We start from the raw sequence: 17,662 nt of genomic DNA on the forward strand, positions 1-17,662 counted from the left end.
GGAATATTCACATAGAAATCAGCTATTTTATATTTAAATCATATATTGCATTATCATTATATTTTTGATCCAATAAATGCAGCCTATATATATAGTACAGTTCCGTTTCAGCAGCACAGGAAGTGACATGTGTGGTCTTCTTAAACCAAATAGCATCAGCAGAGATCTCGAGCAACCTGAGAGCGGCAAATATGTAGCACACACACACACACACACACACACACACGCTCAGCTGGCAGCCAAACACAAACCAAAGTGTGCAAGTGACTCATAAATCATAATCTATGAATGCATGTGCATAGTGCATAGTGCGTAAATGTAATTTACTAAGCCTAAAGTGTTCAAGACGTTCAACCGCTTCATTTTAGGTTGGTTATTTGTGCTCTTTAGCTTGTTAACTTAATACATGATATGTAATGCTGATTAATGTTCATTTAATGGCAGTAATAGCATTGGCTTTTGTGGAGAATGGAAAATGTTCCACATATTTATAATAACCACAAAAATATTGAAAGGTTTGTAATGTTTTGAAAAAAGTCTCTTCTGCTCATCAAGGCTGCATTTATTCGATCAGAAATCCAGTAAAAATTGTGAAATATTTTTATTATTTCAAATAGATGTTGTTTTATGTGAAAATATTTTAAAGTGTAATTTATTCCTGTGGTCAAAGTTGTATTTTCAGCATCATCCCTCCAGTCTTCAGTGCCACATGATGAAAATTCAGAAATCATTCGAATATGCTGATTTGCTTCTCGAGAAACATTTCTGATCATCATCAATGTTGAAAACAGTTGTTCTGCACAATATTTCTGTGGAAACCGTGATGCTTTATTATTTTTCAGGATTCACGGTCGAATAGAAAGTTCAAAAGAACAGCGTTTACTTGAAATCGATATCTTTTGTTACATTATAAATGTCTCTCCTGTCACTTTTGATCAACGTAATGCATCCTTGATTAATAAAAGTATTAATTTGTAGTTTTTAATTACTAAAAACTTTTGACTGGTAGTGCATGACAGTTTCAACACTGATAATAATCAGAAATGTTTCTTGAGCAGCAAATCAGTATATTAGAAGGATTTCTGAAGATCATGTGACTGAAGACTAGAGAAATGATGCTGAAAATCACAGAAATAAATTACATTTTAACAGATATGCACCTAGAAAACTATTTCACAATTTTTCCTGTATTTTTGATATTTTTGCTTGGTGTGAGCTGCTCTGTGTGTGTTTGTTTAGATGTGGATCTGCTGGAGTTCTGGGAGCCGGATGTGTTTAACTACACGACTCTCCTGCTGAGCGAGGAGCGCGGTGTGCTGTATGTCGGCGCTCGAGAGGCCGTCTACGAGCTCAACATGAGCAACGTGTCAGTCAAGAGCAACCGGGTGAGAGTTATAACACGCGTCTGATTCCTGATGCAGCTGAAATGTCTTTTAAAGACTCTCGTGTGATGTTATATTGATTCTGTTTCAGCTTCTGTGGAAAGTTCCAGAGAGAGAGATGTCGATGTGTATTTTAAAGGGGAAGTCTAAAGAGGTAATGTGGAAAAACTCAATCCTCAAATGGAGCTTAATCTGATTATTCTGTCACTGACGCCGGATTCTCTGTAAATGTTTGATCCAGAAGCTGTTTTTGATCTGTAACTGTAATGGTTTTGTGCTCGTGTGACAGACGGACTGTCGAAACTACATTCGAGTTTTGCAAGTGCTGAATGAAGACACGCTGTATGTTTGCGGGACTCACGCGTTTCAACCTCTCTGTGATTATCTGGTGTGTACATAACACTTTGAAACATTTTAAGAGTCAGCCAAACTTGCCAACAAACACTCATCTTTTTAAGACTGCATCCATTTCTTCAAAATATCTTTCAAGAAAGTGTTTTAAATCCTGAACTAATGCAACCAACGCCCAGATGAATTGCACTGTAACATTTGAGGCAAATAAGTATTTGGGGGAAAAAAAAAAGTTTGTGTGAACTTGGTTACATAAAGCATTAGGAATGACTTCAAATCATCCACAACAATAACACTGAGAATTCAGCGATTAAATACAGTTTTGTTTTGAAAGACACCGATTCATGGCTTCTACAGAAGAATATAAAATCATTTTACATTTAAGCTAAAAAATCACTTTCTCTAGTGTTATTTTAGTATAATTTCTATACTATTATAATATTTAATATTTTTTTTAATTATATAATTTTTATTTTAGTTTTAGTTGTTTTGTTATGCGCTTTTCTTATTTTTATTTCCGTTTTTTTTTTTTTTTTTCAGTTTAAACTTGTACTTGTTTCAGTTATTTGCCATGGCAACATTTTATAGTTTATTTATTATTTTTGTTATAATTATTATTTTACAATTGCAATCTAATATTTTATTTAAATATTTATTTTTTAAACAATTTTTAGTTCTAGTAAATATATATATATATATATATATATATGAAATATTTTTTTATTAATTAATTTTTTTTTTTTTTTTTTGCAATTTATACGTTTTGGTTTTAGTTAATAATAACAAGTGTTTAGATTGTTTGTTTTTTTCATTTGGGAGCTAGTTGTTCCGCTCTTTAGATTTAAACACAAACACTTTGTTGCCGTTTTCAAACTTTGTGATGTTTTGGTATTGTCAGAAGTTCCCTGGTGTTTTGATAACAGTGCTCTCAATGCTGCATTTCTGCATATTAATACAATAGTTTCCTCTTTCTGTTGGCATGAAGTCAGGTTGTATCATGTGACTGTAATCTGTACGTTATTTTTGCTTTATCTTATAATAAACTCAGACTTTGAGATGTCTTACTGTCTGATCTCTCTTCAGTCGCTGCAGGGTTTCAGTTTGCAGGATCGAGGAGAGGACGGTCGGGGGAAATGTTCCTTCGACCCGGCTCAGAGCTTCACCAGTGTGATGGTTGGTGAGTTAACACACTCGAGCACATCTGCAGGACACTCAGTGTGTGTCTGCTGTATTTGCAGTAGTGCTGACGGACGGCTAACTGCTTGTTTCTCGTTCAGACGGCGAGTTGTACTCGGGAACGGCGTATAACTTCCTGGGCAGCGAGCCGATCATCTCCAGATCTTCTCTGTCTCAGAGTCTACTGCGCACTGAGTATTCAACGTCCTGGCTCAACGGTACAATACTGTATAAAACAGCATGCATTATAAGTGCATATGAATATAGAAGTGTGCAGAAAGAAGCGTTAGTGTGACATCAAATCTGTTTGATGTAGACATGCATTCAGATCATTTAATGAAGAAAAACAACATCATCATCATCATCATTTTGAGTTAATGAAAACCAAATGTAATAAAAACATATTTGTTAATTAAAATAAAGATGAAATGCTATAAAATGTAACCATTAGATGAAAAACTTCAACTAAATGAAAGTTGAAATAATTAAAAACTAAAACAGAACTAAAATGAAATGAAACCTAAATAGAATATAAAAATAGTAGTAAAAATGACAAAAGCACATAAAGTCATTAACAAAATTATTAATGTATAAAACTAATATTAAAAACTGAAAATAGAGAAATAAAATCGAATTCAAAATATGAATAAAAACGATAGTGTAAAGAGTACAAAAATATTAATATTGTAAAAATAATAAGAATTATAAATGTACATGATATTACTAGAGTTTTTATTCATATTGGTATGAATTTAACTATGTTTTAAAAAGCTTAAATAACAAGAAATCTCTAAAAATTAATAAAAACGATAATATTTTAATTTATATAAATATATTTTACTAATTAAAAACTAATAAAATGACTAAAGCATGGAACAAAATTCCTGAAAATGTAGTATTTTTATTAGTATATTAAAATAAAAACTGAATATATGAAAATGAAAGATAATTCCAAAATATTAATAAGTGTATAAATAATACTAAAATATTAATTTAAAAAAATAATAAAATGAACAAAGCACATAATAAAATTACTGAGAAATTCGTATTTTTATTTGTATATAAAAAAATTAAAACTGAATATATTAAAATGAAAGCTCATATTAATATGTGTATAAATAATACTAAAATATTAGTTTAAAAACTAATAAAATGACTAAAGCATATAACAAATTTTTTTTTAGTATATTAAAAAATCTAAACTTAAAACGATTAAAATGAAAAATAAAATATGAATAAAAACGAATAAAATGACAAGCATATAACAAAATTACTGAATATTTAGAATTATTATTAGTATATTAAAATAAAAACTGAAAATATGAAAATGAAAGCTCATTTAAAAATATGAATAAAAGTGTATAAGTAATACTTAACTATTAATTAAAAACTAATAAAATGACTAAAGCACATAACAAAATGACTGAAAATGTAGTGTTTTTATTTTTATATTAGAATGTAAACTGAAAATATGAAAATTTAAGATAATTCAAAAATTTTAATAAGTATATTAGTGTGTAAATAATACAAATATTAAACACAAAAACCGAATAAAGGCACATAAGATTCCTAAGAAAGACAGTATCGCTCAAACTAGAGTGTAATATAAAGTGTAACAGTTCTGTTCTGCGTTCAGAGCCCAGTTTCGTCTTCGCCGATGTGATCCGAGAAGGACAGGACAGTCCGGACGGAGACGATGATAAGATCTACTACTTCTTCACCGAGGTGTCGGTGGAGTACGAGTTCTTCGGGAAGCTGCTGATTCCCAGAATCGCACGCGTTTGTAAGGTGAGAGCGTTTTGTTTTTTAATCAAAGCTGAAAAATGACTCCAACCTGGGAATTTGTTCCACATGCTTGGGGTTTTTTCTCTAGTATTCAATCAACTTCCTCCTTCACCTTTGACAGATCTGATCACCTGCCTTCTTCTCTTCATTCTTGCTTTATCTGTCAACATCTTGCTTTCAGTTTACTGCTGGACACTCAACATTTTCTTGATTATATATAATCAGTGCAAAAGCAACCACGTCTGGTCATTATTGTTGCATAAAAATCATTCAGAGTTATGTATGTATTCTTGCATGTCACATTTTTGACAGTTTCGCACAAAGTTTGGCTCATATTGATGTTTATTCTAGAAGCTTAATTAAAGAGCTAATTTGAAATGTTATTAAATGTATATTAGTTATATGAACTATTAAATAATAATGATTAACTATTTAAAAACTATAACTAATAAAACACTACATAACACATTTATTAAAACAAAAACTTAAAATCTAAAATTAAAGGTAATTCAAAATAATAAAAAATGTTAGTATATAAAAATATAAAAATATTAATATTTAAAAAACAACATACATTTCTAAATTTAAAAACAAAATAAAATTTTAAAACAACATAATACAAGTTCTAAACGCATGAGTATTTATATTAGTATTAATAAACCTGATATTAAAACAAAAACTTAAAATATAAAATTAAAGGTAATTCAAAATAATAAAAACTCTAAACAATTAAAATAAAATAAATTAAAAATAAATTAAACTTTAAAACAACATAATACAAGTTCTAAACAAATGAGTATTTATATTAGTATAAATATATATACATATAAAAATAAAACCTCATTCAAAATATGAATAAAACTATAATAGCGTATAAATAATATTAAAATATTAATATTTTAAAACAAAAACTAGTAAAAATGACAAAACTGCCAAAAAAGTATTAATACTAGTATTAATAAACCTAATATTGTAATGAAAACTCAAAAATATGTAAAAAGAATAAAAAATAATAATAAATAAAATTTGAATAAGTGCATAAATATGAATTTGACCAACCATACCTATGACCATAAATGAACATTATTTTTATTAATATTAGTTTTAAATGATAATGTAGTATTAAATGATATTAATAGCTGCAGATGGGGAAGGTTGATTAGTTTATAATGCAGTGTGTCGTTCTGATGGAGAAATTAATTAAACAAACAAAACCAATTGAAATTTCAGACGTCAGACATTAATCATTTTCTCTATTAAATATAATAGCGCTATTTTTCTTCATTTCACCATCCTGCTATCAGCAAAACTCCCGATGATCTAACTGAATAAAACTTCACCTCTGGACGAAGTGTTTGAGATCACGGAAATCTTTAAACATTCATATGATAGTTTGGAAACCGCATGACTTCTGCTTTTGGTTTATCGCTCGGAGCTGTGGTTGGTTTTAGTTCCAGATCTGTTAAAATACACACTTGGTGTAAATGAGACAGAGATGATATTGTGAAGCTGATCGCATCTCTCGCTGTAACAGGGGGATCTGGGCGGTCAGCGCACGCTGCAGAAGAAGTGGACGTCCTTTCTGAAGGCTAAGCTGGTCTGCTCCATGCCAGAGCTCAACTTTGTCTTCAATGTGGTTCACGACGTGTTTATTCTGAAAGCAGCGTACTGGAGAGACACCATCATCTATGGGGTCTTCACATCTCAGTGGTGGGCTTTAGCACCTCTCTCTATGTGTGTGTGTGTGTGTGTGTGTGGTTAGTTACTCATGCTGATGAGCAGGACTTGAAGCTTGTCTGGTATTTGATTCACTTGTTCCTGTTTGGCTTGACTCATCGGTGCATGTCTGTGAGTCAAAGAATGCAGATCAATAGTTGCACGACTGGATTATTTTTTTATATGCATGAGAGATTTTCTTCAGAAATGTTCCTGTTTGTGTGTGTTTCAGGGGGAATGTCGGTCTGTCCGCCGTCTGTGCGTATAACATGAGCTCAGTGCACGAGGTTTTCTCCAAAGGGAAGTTCATGCAGAAGGCCACGGTGGAACAGTCCCACACCAAATGGGTTCGGTTTAATGGCATCCCCCCGAGTCCCAGACCAGGAGCGGTTAGTGTTTCCCCAAAACGGGGATTTCAGTGGTATATATGTGTGTGCTTACAGGATCCTTCCATTAGATGATGCTGGCAAGGGAATTAGTCATAAGAGTCTAGAGAAAATTAAATAAATTACAAAAAAATGGTAATTTAATATTAATAATAATTTTAAATATAAATGTTAAAAAAAATTTTTTAAAGCATGTGATGCTTATGTAGGGCAAGCAGTTTGGAAAATTAATGGATGTGAAATAAAATACAAATCAAATTTTAATAAAAAAATTATAAATATATAAAAGTGAAAAACCTGTTATTGAAAGATGTTTGATTAGTGAAATAACAATAGATAAAATAAAAATAAATGTCAGTAAAATGTAAAATATCAAATAAAATCATAACAAATAAATCAATGAAATAAAAATTTACTTATTTTAAGGAAATAAATATTTTTAAACGAGTAACAATAAATAAAACAAAACAAACATATATATATATATATATATATATATATATATATGTATATATAATAAAATAAAAAAATATAATTTTTTTAATAAAAAGTTATATAGATAATAAAATAATAAAAAAAGTTTTTATATATATATATATATATATATATATATATATAATAAAATAATTGAAAAATAATTAACATTTTTAAATAAAAAAGTTATATATATAATAAAATAATAAAAAATTATAACAATAGATAAAATAAAAAGTAAATAAAATGTAAAATATAAAATAAAATCATAACAAATAAATAAAATAAAATAAAAATTAACTTATTTTAAGGAAATAAATGTGTTTAAACAAGTAACAATAAATAAATAAAACAAAACAAAAAAATATATATATATGTATATATATATAATAAAAAAAATTAAAAATCTTAATAAAAAAAGTTATATATATATAATAAAATAATTGAAAAATAATCACATTTTTAAATAAAAAAGTTATATATATATATAATAAAATAATTAAAAATTATATCAATAGATAAAATAAAAATAAATGTAAATAAAATGTAAAATATAAAATAAAATCATAACAAATAAAATAAAATAAAAATTAACTTATTTTAAGGAAATAAATGTTTAAACAAGTAACAATAAATAAATAAAACAAAACAAAATATATATATATGTATATATATATATATATAATAAAAAAATAAAATTTAAAAAAAAAAAAAGTTATATATATAATAAAATAATTGAAAAATAATTACAATTTTAAATAAAAAAGTTATATATATATATATATATATATATATATATATATATATATATATATATATATATATATATATATAATAAAATATTAAAAAATTATTACAATTTAAAAAAAATGTTAACTTTCGATAAACTTTTAGGATAAGCAGTTTAGTAAGCAGTTAGATAAGCAGTGGTGAATGATGATGATTGTATCCTCCAGTGCATCAGCAGTCTGAACCGCAGACAGAACATCAGCTCGTCGCTCCAGCTGCCCGACAAGACGCTTCAGTTCGTGAAGGACCATCCTCTGCTGGAGGACCCGGTTCTGCCCATCGGGAACGGCCCGCGCCTCATCACCAAAGACGTCAACTACACACAGATCGCCGTCGAGAGAGTTCAGGCGCTCGATGGAAACATCTATGACGTCATTTTCACCGGCACCGGTGAGTGTGTGCGGAGAAATGTGTGAAGGCACAGCTTCGCCTCATATATATATAGATGATGGATTTTATTAGATATTTTATGTAGTATTTCTCAATACCTTATAATATACTTTATATTTTAATCATGTAAATATAAATATTCATACTTGCATATTTGTTTATTAAATAAATCATATATAATTAATGATTACAGTGTAATTGAATAAACAGCAATATTTAACTATATATATATATATATATATATATATATATTTGTTTTTTTTCTTAATACTTTATATTATACTTTATAATTCAAGAATCAGGTCAAGCATCATAATTTATTTAATTTTTATTTACATAGCTTTAGAATATATATATACTTGCATATTTTTACTGAAATGATTTTCAGAAGAATCATAATTTAAACAGCCATTGCAAGGAAAGTGAAATACAGTACACATTTTTTATATAATATAGTTTATAATTTTCGAGTCCAGTGAATCATCATCATTTATTTTATTTATTTATTTTTATTTTAAGTGTAATTTTTTGCATAGTTTTATAATACAAGAATCATACTTGTTTTTCGTATATATTGTATTTTTGATTTTTCTATGATATATTTTCAAGTGATTTTCACCGAGTGTTTTTGTGGTGAAACGTGTGAAAGGATGTGATAAACCACAGGATGTGAACGTCTGGTTTTGACCATGAAGGTAACCCGGTTCGATCCATGTCTGAATGTGTTTCCAGATAAAGGTTTGCTTCATAAATCTCTGCTGTTGGAGGGCGAGGTTCACACGGTGGAGGAAATCCAGCTGCTGAAGAACACAGAGCCAATTAAAACACTCCTGCTCTCCTCACAAGGGGTAAGAACCAGAAACCGTGAGCCGAGACTCATCTTATCTGAGCGCTTGGATCCACAAACATTATCAGTATCATTTCTCAGCAGAGAGGAAGTTTCATTCGCTGGAGACAGACATTCTGGACGGACTCTGTTCCTCTTTCAGCAGCTGATCATCTCTGTGTGTGTTGTGTCCATCTCAGGGCCGGTTCCTGTACGCTGGTTCTGACTCAGGAGTGGTTCAGTCTCCCACAGCGTTCTGTGAGAAGTACCCGTCCTGTGTGGACTGTGTTCTGGCGCGGGACCCTTACTGCGCCTGGGACCCGCGCTCGGCCGCCTGCGTTCATATTTTCCAGCATGATGCTGATCGACGGTGAGAAAAGAGAAGTAACGTTCGTTCACACTGTGACTGACAGCACGTCAGAACTTCTCGTGCACTTTAACAGGAACAGGATTTAATCAGCTCTCTGATCTGATGGCTTAACATTAGTCAAATCATTCTAGAATTTCACTGTGCAGTCCTTTTAGCTTTTGAAGACTCTTTAAACATTTTTGAATATATTTTATGTAAGCCAGAATTCTTATATTCACTCTTTTTATGTTTATATATATGAATAATAATTAAAATATATATATTTACTTACATTTATGCATTTGGCAGATGCTTTTATCCAAAGCGACTTGCAATCAGGCTATTTATTTATTTATTTTACCTAGCGTGTGTGTGTGTATATATATATATATATATGTATGTTTATTTATTTATTTATTGTTTTGTATTTTTAATTTACATTTCTGCAAGTATTTTTTCATTCTATTTAATATTTTAAATATTAAATAATTATATTTATAATTTATATAAATCCCTTTATAATTTTTTTTTAGGATTCATTATTTAAATATTTCAGAATTTATTATTATATTTCAATTCATTTCATTTTATTACCTTAATCAATATTTGCATATTTGTTTAGAAATCATGATTTCTATATTATATATATTAATATTTTCTCAATACTATATACTTTATAATTTTAGTTATATCAAACGTCATAATTTATTTTATTTTTAGTTTTTTTTATTATTGTTTATATTTTATAATATAGTATCTGTACTTGCATATTCATATTGAAACGGCTTTAGGATCATAATTTAAACAGACTTTTTCCATTTTTAAAACAGGAAGTGAAATACAGTAAAAATTTTATAGTACTTATAATTAATAATTTTAGAGTGAGGTGAATCATCTTAATTTTTTTGTGTTTTATGTATACATATATGTAATTGTATAATATAATATCTATTTACATATTTTTTTATAATTTTTAGGAATCATCCTCATCATGTATTTTTGTAGTTTATTATACATTGTAATTCATATAATTTACAACATAAAACTGTATTTGCATATTTATTTGGAAATACTCACGCGCACACACACACACACACACACACACACACACATATAAATTGTAAGTGTTTTAGACTCTTTAATATGTGTTCTGGGATGTGTTTGCCAGACATCTGTAATCAGGTGTATCTGTGTTTACTCTGAACTCTGTGTTATATGTGTGTTTTGCAGGAAGTTGTTTCAGAGCCTCAAAGGGGATGCTGGGATATGTCCTCCAGGTGTGTCATGTAGAAATGTCCTCAGTATTAACTCAAACTCTTTTAGTGCCTGGCTTTTGTTGGTATAGGTTTATTTTTAACTGCATGTACAGTAACTGACACAGAGAACATTCTCACTGTTATTCTAATAATAATATAGACTTGAACTCATTAACAGAAGAACATTTAAGATGCATTTGTGTGTGTGTGTGTGTGTGTGTGTGTGTGTGTGTGTGTGTGTGTGTGTGTGTGTGTGTGTGTAAGCTCAGCTTTTAATGTTTATCATTTATTATATATTACTATAAATTTTATATATTTTTATAATTTATTATTTTATTTCATTTAAGTATTTTAAAGTATAATTACTATATATATTATATATATATATATATATATATATATAAAATCACAATTATAATTAATATAATTTTATATAATTTGTTTTCTGTTTTGTGTGTGTATATTTATACATATTTATATATATATATATATATATATATATAAATTATTTTATGTATATTATCATAAAATGTATATTATGATTGATTTCTCAGAGTCTCTGAAATTAAATAAAAAAACATAAATGTAATTAATTCATGATTTGTTTTATAAATGTTAAGTGTTTATTAAGTATTAATTCTTTATCATTTTAGTAATTTGGGTAATTTCAGCGGAATTATCACCATTAATTTCTATTTATAATTTACTATATCATATATTTTTATTTATGTAATTTTATTATATAAGTCAATGATTGTGTATTTTATTTTGAACTCATTTTCGAGTCAGGTAGATAGGAAGTGAAATACAGTTCAAATCTAGTTTTAAATAAACACTGCATGTATTCTTCACTACGCAAGAATTGAATTGAATTGAATCATTTTAATTTATAAGCACCACTGTAACCGTACAATTGAACGAATGGCTTTTGTCCTTCTGTTATGTGTATTTCCTCTCTCTGTGTCCAGCGGCTCGTCTGGCGGTGGACGAGTATCAGCAGGTGTTGGTGAAGCCGGGTGCTTCTGTCCATCTGTCGTGTCTGGTGCGCTCAAACCTGGCTCAGGTGTTGTGGAAGCTCGACGGCCGTGTCCTGACCGAAGCCTCACGCTTCCTGCTGCTGGATGAGAACGGGCTGCTGATCTACAGCGTGACGCCGGAGGACGCCGGCCGCTACGAGTGCTGGTCCGTCGAATCATCCGCGGGAAAGAACTTCACCCGTCTGGTGATGGGATACACGCTTCGACTGGAGCTTCCCGAGAACGTGCCGTCCATGTCCACGGTCACACCGGAGGAAGGTAATGATGGTGACGGCTCTGGACTAACGCCGGCTCACACGGACGCTCCCTCACTAACAACCCCTCCCAGCATTGCCTTTAAACCCAGATCCTACATCCCTCCAGAGGTCAGCAACGTACCGACGCGCACCGAGACGCTCGACCCCTCGGCTAAACAGATTCAGCATGACAACAGCATCGCCCTGCTGTTGCTCTTCCTGCTTTTCTTCCTGCTCTTCCTCGCCGCTTTGGCATACAACTGTTACATGCAGTACCTTCCAGCGCCGTGTCTCCGTCTGTGGTCTGTGCTGTTCGGCTCCAACAAAACGCCGCAGGCTGAGTACGCAGCTTGTGAGGCCGGCCTCGTGGAGCCCGTGCAGGAAAAGACGGATCGGAACGGAGCGCATCCGCTGCGTCCTCTCAGAGACACCGGATACGAGACGGAACCGGAATCTGGGAACGGTGGAGTCCCATCCAGCAGCTTCGAGGACACCAGTGATAGTCCCACGAAAGAGCAGCCGTTCGACGTGCAGTCTGCGTCGCAGCCGATCGAATACGCAGACGCCGACGCGACGAACTGATGCATTCACAGAACCACCGCAGCTCTGCAGGAACAAACGCAGAATTCCAAACCAGATTCCAAATTGGAAACATTGTTTACCAAATTGGTACGTTTCGTGATGTTGTCCAAGTTGGAGCAGCGGACTGTATTTGAGTATTTTTGTGCCGTTTAATGTTCACTCTCAGATCACGCTGCAGAAGCTGATTTCTGACATTGTTTTCAGTGCAAATATCTACACGCTGTGATATCAAGACACTCTTACTTGATTAGGAAAACGAGTTTAGATATTAAGTCATGCATTCTAAAAATGCAAAAAAAAAAAAAGGTTAAGACTAGGTGAGGCTTTGCTTAAAACGAAAAAAATACTGTCTTTATGCAAAATATAATTTAGTTTTTTGTTTTTTATAGGTGAAACCCCAAAATTTGAAGACATTTTTACATATATATTTTATATATATATATATATATATATATATATATATATATATATATATATATATATATATATAGATATATATAAAAGGTACCTTTTATTATTTTTCTTTGTTAATAATTTTGTCATTTTGACTATTTCATAACAGTAATTTAGATTTTTTTACTTGGGATAAATTGCAAAAAAAAAAAAAAACTAACAATTGTTGCATAAAAAGGCCAATTTTTGGACCATTCTATAGTTTTATTTTTTTTCTTTCTTTCTTTTTCTTTCCTTCTTTTCTTTGCAATTGCATTTCGACATTTCATGACTTTAATTCAAAAATAATCATTCTTATGTCATATAATATGTATCATAAAACAAACATCTTTCAGTTGACTGAGGAAAATAAACTTTATTCAAAGTGGCGAAAAGATTATTGTTTTTCTGACCCCACTGACAGACATTTTAAGCATAAACTCTCATTTTGAGATTTGTTTTTCAGGAAGTAAGACTTTCCTTCTCAGGTAAATGTGTCTTGGTTTAAGAATGTTGAGATATTGGAAGGTTTTCTGCTCGGTCTGCGTGTGATGTTGAATCTCAGGGATGTTTCATGTGATGAGGAAGAGCGACTGTTTCTCCAGCTGCCATTAGAAACGAGACCAAAAATGTCTGAACACCGTGATGTGTCTCTTGCACAGCTTCCTGTGTTGTTTCTGCAGATGAGATGTCTAACACTTTAACCTGCTTTTATTTGAGAGAAAGAAAGCGAAACAAGATTTTTACACAGTCAAATAAATCGGAGACTTGTCCACTGGCGTCCACAAACGTGAGCTTTGAACACTTTTTTTAATTTTTTTTCTTAAAGAAGAAAGGTTTATGTTTTAGATATTTTTAAAGCTATTATATTATTTAATTACAAGTCAGCAATAATAGCGTGAATTTCACAAAAAAAACAAAACAATCCCCAAAATCTAAAGAAAAACAAAGACTTTTCTTGTTAAATTTAGCATTTTAATGACATTATTTCATGGCTGATTTAATAAAAATAAAACAAATACATTAAAAATAAATAAATGAGGTCCTGATCGGATAATTATTATGACTGTATTACATATAAAGTATTTTTGCTGTTTTTTAATGAAAAATATAATATATAAAATATTCTAGTTTTTATTCCTTTTGATGATTTTGGAGTGAAATACCCCAAATTTAAAGAAAAGCTATCACTTTTTACATTTTACTGATATTATATGAAGGCTGGTTTAAATACAAAAAATACATTAAAAATAATAGTTTTAAATGTTTAAAGAAAAACTAATCTTTTTTTTTCTTTTCAAGAATTATTATTTATATATATATATATATATATATATATATATATATATATGCACAATATAATTTTAGTTTTCTTTTTATTCTGGGTCGAAATGTCAAAGAAACTACAAAATATAAATAACAATTATTTTTATTATTTTTATTTTGTAATTTTGACAATATTTCATGACAGTGATTTGAATAAATATAAATAAAAAAAATTGCATCCTGACAGGATCATAAACAATTTTCTTTTGCCATTGTATGTAAATGTGCTTGAATGTCATGGAAATAAAATAGAATAAGGTCAAATCTTTTTCTTTTGATTTTGGGGTGAACGGAGTCCTGGGCATTTGATGTTTGTTTGGCTGTAGTGTTCCCGCATCTCCTGTCCTCCTCTGATTCTCAGCTCACTCTTCCTTCCACTTCCTGTTTCCTGTTTCCAGAGCCCAGCTCTGTGCCCTCGTCCGGGGGTCTGATTCCTCCTCTGCTGAGGGAGCAGTCCTGGAGCGTTCACCCTCACCAGGCCTTTCTGCTCTTCTGCCTGGCCCTGGGTGAGTGCTACCTCTGACCTTTGACCTTTCTCTCTCACTCATCCATCTCGTCTCAATACTCTGAAGTGTGACTTCCCTTCGCTCCTCCTGCACTATTAAGTGTTCTGATTGGCCGAGGAGCCAGAAATCAGACAGGAAGTCAGTGAAGAGTATTTAGACAGCGTTTGTGTGTCTGCATGTTCCAGATCTTCTGTCTGATGGCTGATATGTTTTGGAATTTTAATTTTTACGCATTCTTTTTATTCAATCCATAAAGGATGAATAAGCTTATTAGTAAATAGTTTTAGATTTTCCTTCATTTGTTTTTGTTTTTTTAGTTCAAAATTCTCTAATTTATGATTCTGGTTTTTGTATTGTTTCCCTGCTGACTTATAAAGGAAGATGATTGACTGACTGTACAGTGTAAATACACTATATGTACATATGGAAAGCTCTAGATGTACAAAGTTTCTTCAAATCTTTTTTGGTAGAGAGACTGAATAAATGTTTAAATGGCAAAACATCTGTGTTGAGGTGTGTTAGTGAAGCTGTATATCATGTGTTTTAACATGCAAGCTCATGACAATATGAATATAACTTTGCACAACAAACTGATTCTTCTCTCAAATACATATGTGTGTATTTGTAACCCTCGTGCTGCTGAAAATCCTTTACCTTATTTGCTTTTAAAAATTGCTTGTAAATCTTTCAGAATGCTGTATTGTCGCCAATATTTGGATTCAGTTACAGTATCTTCTTTCAGTTAGCACAGGTTCTTGATTTCTTCTTTGATCCCAGGCCTCATTAATCTTAACACAGTCAATCTTGGCAGAGTTAAATATAAATAAAGCCTTTTTTCAAGTCCCAAATGTGAAAACCTATGTTATTTGAAAGAAAACTCATTTAAAAAAAAGATTGAATCCAGTATATGGCAATAATGTCTTTATGAGAAAATGTTGTATGCCAGTCATTTTTGACCAGGAGCAGCACAAGTGTAAAGAAGAGGGGGGAATAAATCCCCGGAAAAAATATTATTATTATTATTAGTTTTAAGTGGGTTTTAGTCCAATGAAATAACATTAAACTAGCATTTTCAGGAAAATATATTTATTCTCTCTCTCTCTCTCTCTCTCTCTCTCTCTCTCTCTCTCTCTCTCTCTCTCTCTCTCTCTCTCTCTCTCTCTCTCTCTCTCTCTCTCTCTCTCTCTCTCTCTCTCTCTCTCTCTCTCTCTCTCTCTCTCTCTCTCTCTCTCTCTCTCTCTATATATATATATATATATATATATATTTTTTTTTTTTTTTTTTTTTTTTTTTCCCCATATATATCCAGGTCAAAATGACTGGAGCAAAACATGAAAACATTTATTAATATATGCATTATTTTTTATTAAAAAAAATTTTGTAATACAGAGAGACATTTGTTTCAAATTGTTATATATGGGGTGTTTTTAATGCATTTGTGGTGATCCAGCCTAATCAAATACATATGGTGATTATTGATGGTTTATGATCTGAACCTAAAGTTTACGATGCATGTGTATGAAACTAGTGTCATAACACAGACAGCATGATGGTGCTTTCAGCTGTGAATGGAAGATCATTTGAAGTGTCTTGTTCACACTGAATGTGTGTGTGTGTGTGTGTGTGTGTGTGTGTGTGTGTGTGTGTGTGTGTGTGTGTGTGTGTGTGTGTGTGTGTGTGTGTTGGAGTGCTAAATACCCTGTAGGATCCATATGTAAGTGCAGTTTTCATTCAGGTCCTAGAGATGTAAGTGTTGAGTGGCACAAAAACGGGCAGAAGCTCAAGACTCCAGTCAGTGAATACAGACATGTGGTTTCCCATGATGCCGTGCTGGTGAGCAGCTGGCTGAAGGAGGAGGCTTTGATTAAAGACGTCCAGTACGAGTGTACAGCGGTGTCTGAAGCAGGAAGTGATGCGTCTAAAGTGGACCTTCGGCTCAACAGAGGTAGTGCTTCATCACTCTGTGTTAGTCTGAGCTGAACGTGATGTGACGTGTGTCTGTGTGCTCTCAGACGAAGCTGTGGAGCGCTGGAGAACCGCTCTGAACGACCACAACACACTCCTGCAGCAGTGGAAGAAAGCATGGGTGAGAGAAAGAGACACAAACCAGTGAATAAATCACAGCATCATTGATTTTATAACAGTCTCTCAATGAAATTCAAATAGTTTTCAACAACAAATTATCATATTACAACGATTTACGAAGATCATGTGACACTGAAGACTGGAGGAATGATGCTGAAAATACAGCGGAGCATCACAGAAATAAATTACATTCTAGCAGATATTCACATAGAGAACAGTTACTTTAAATTGTAATAATATTTCAGAATTTTTACGGTTTTATTGGATTTGTGATCAGATAAATGCAGCATTGGTGAGCAGAAGAGACCGATCTCAAACTTTTGGATGTTAAAGTGCATGTTTGATTTCAGACTCGTTTGGGCTCACTGCACACATTTGTTGAAGGTGAAAAAGACTTCGTCCAGTATTTATAAATATCTGCATTATTTATTTGTGATGCATTTCTACATTTAAAGTGCTGCCTCATCTGACTTTGGGTGGTACTGAGGTCACTTAGACATAGAAAAGCTTCCTTAAAATTGCTCCAGAAAATACTGAATAAAGGTGTCCCCTTTATTGCACTTCCCCTCCAAAAATTC

At 31.5% G+C, this 17,662-nt stretch overlaps 1 protein-coding gene across 4 annotated transcripts in view; it reads left to right on the forward strand.

Moving 5' to 3' along the window:
* LOC132130135 (semaphorin-4D-like) overlaps positions 1 to 13,120 on the forward strand; it is a 47,103-nt gene extending 33,983 nt beyond the window's left edge. For 3 of the 4 annotated variants that reach the window (XM_059541799.1, XM_059541800.1, XM_059541797.1), the window contains exons 4-16: positions 1,240 to 1,385; positions 1,474 to 1,536; positions 1,672 to 1,770; positions 2,817 to 2,910; positions 3,011 to 3,127; positions 4,546 to 4,697; positions 6,229 to 6,404; positions 6,643 to 6,799; positions 8,227 to 8,449; positions 9,182 to 9,297; positions 9,476 to 9,645; positions 10,855 to 10,901; positions 11,849 to 13,120. In XM_059541799.1, the coding sequence (XP_059397782.1) occupies positions 1,240 to 1,385; positions 1,474 to 1,536; positions 1,672 to 1,770; positions 2,817 to 2,910; positions 3,011 to 3,127; positions 4,546 to 4,697; positions 6,229 to 6,404; positions 6,643 to 6,799; positions 8,227 to 8,449; positions 9,182 to 9,297; positions 9,476 to 9,645; positions 10,855 to 10,901; positions 11,849 to 12,735 (2,447 nt within the window). In that variant the 3' untranslated portion in view covers positions 12,736 to 13,120. The remainder of the gene's footprint in view (positions 1 to 1,239; positions 1,386 to 1,473; positions 1,537 to 1,671; positions 1,771 to 2,816; positions 2,911 to 3,010; positions 3,128 to 4,545; positions 4,698 to 6,228; positions 6,405 to 6,642; positions 6,800 to 8,226; positions 8,450 to 9,181; positions 9,298 to 9,475; positions 9,646 to 10,854; positions 10,902 to 11,848) is intronic. The other variant, XM_059541801.1, reaches the window with a different exon arrangement.
* Positions 13,121 to 17,662: the final 4,542 nt, after the last annotated feature.

The sequence above is a fragment of the Carassius carassius genome, chromosome 47 (genome assembly GCF_963082965.1).
Source record: "Carassius carassius chromosome 47, fCarCar2.1, whole genome shotgun sequence".
Lineage (NCBI taxonomy): Eukaryota > Metazoa > Chordata > Actinopteri > Cypriniformes > Cyprinidae > Carassius > Carassius carassius.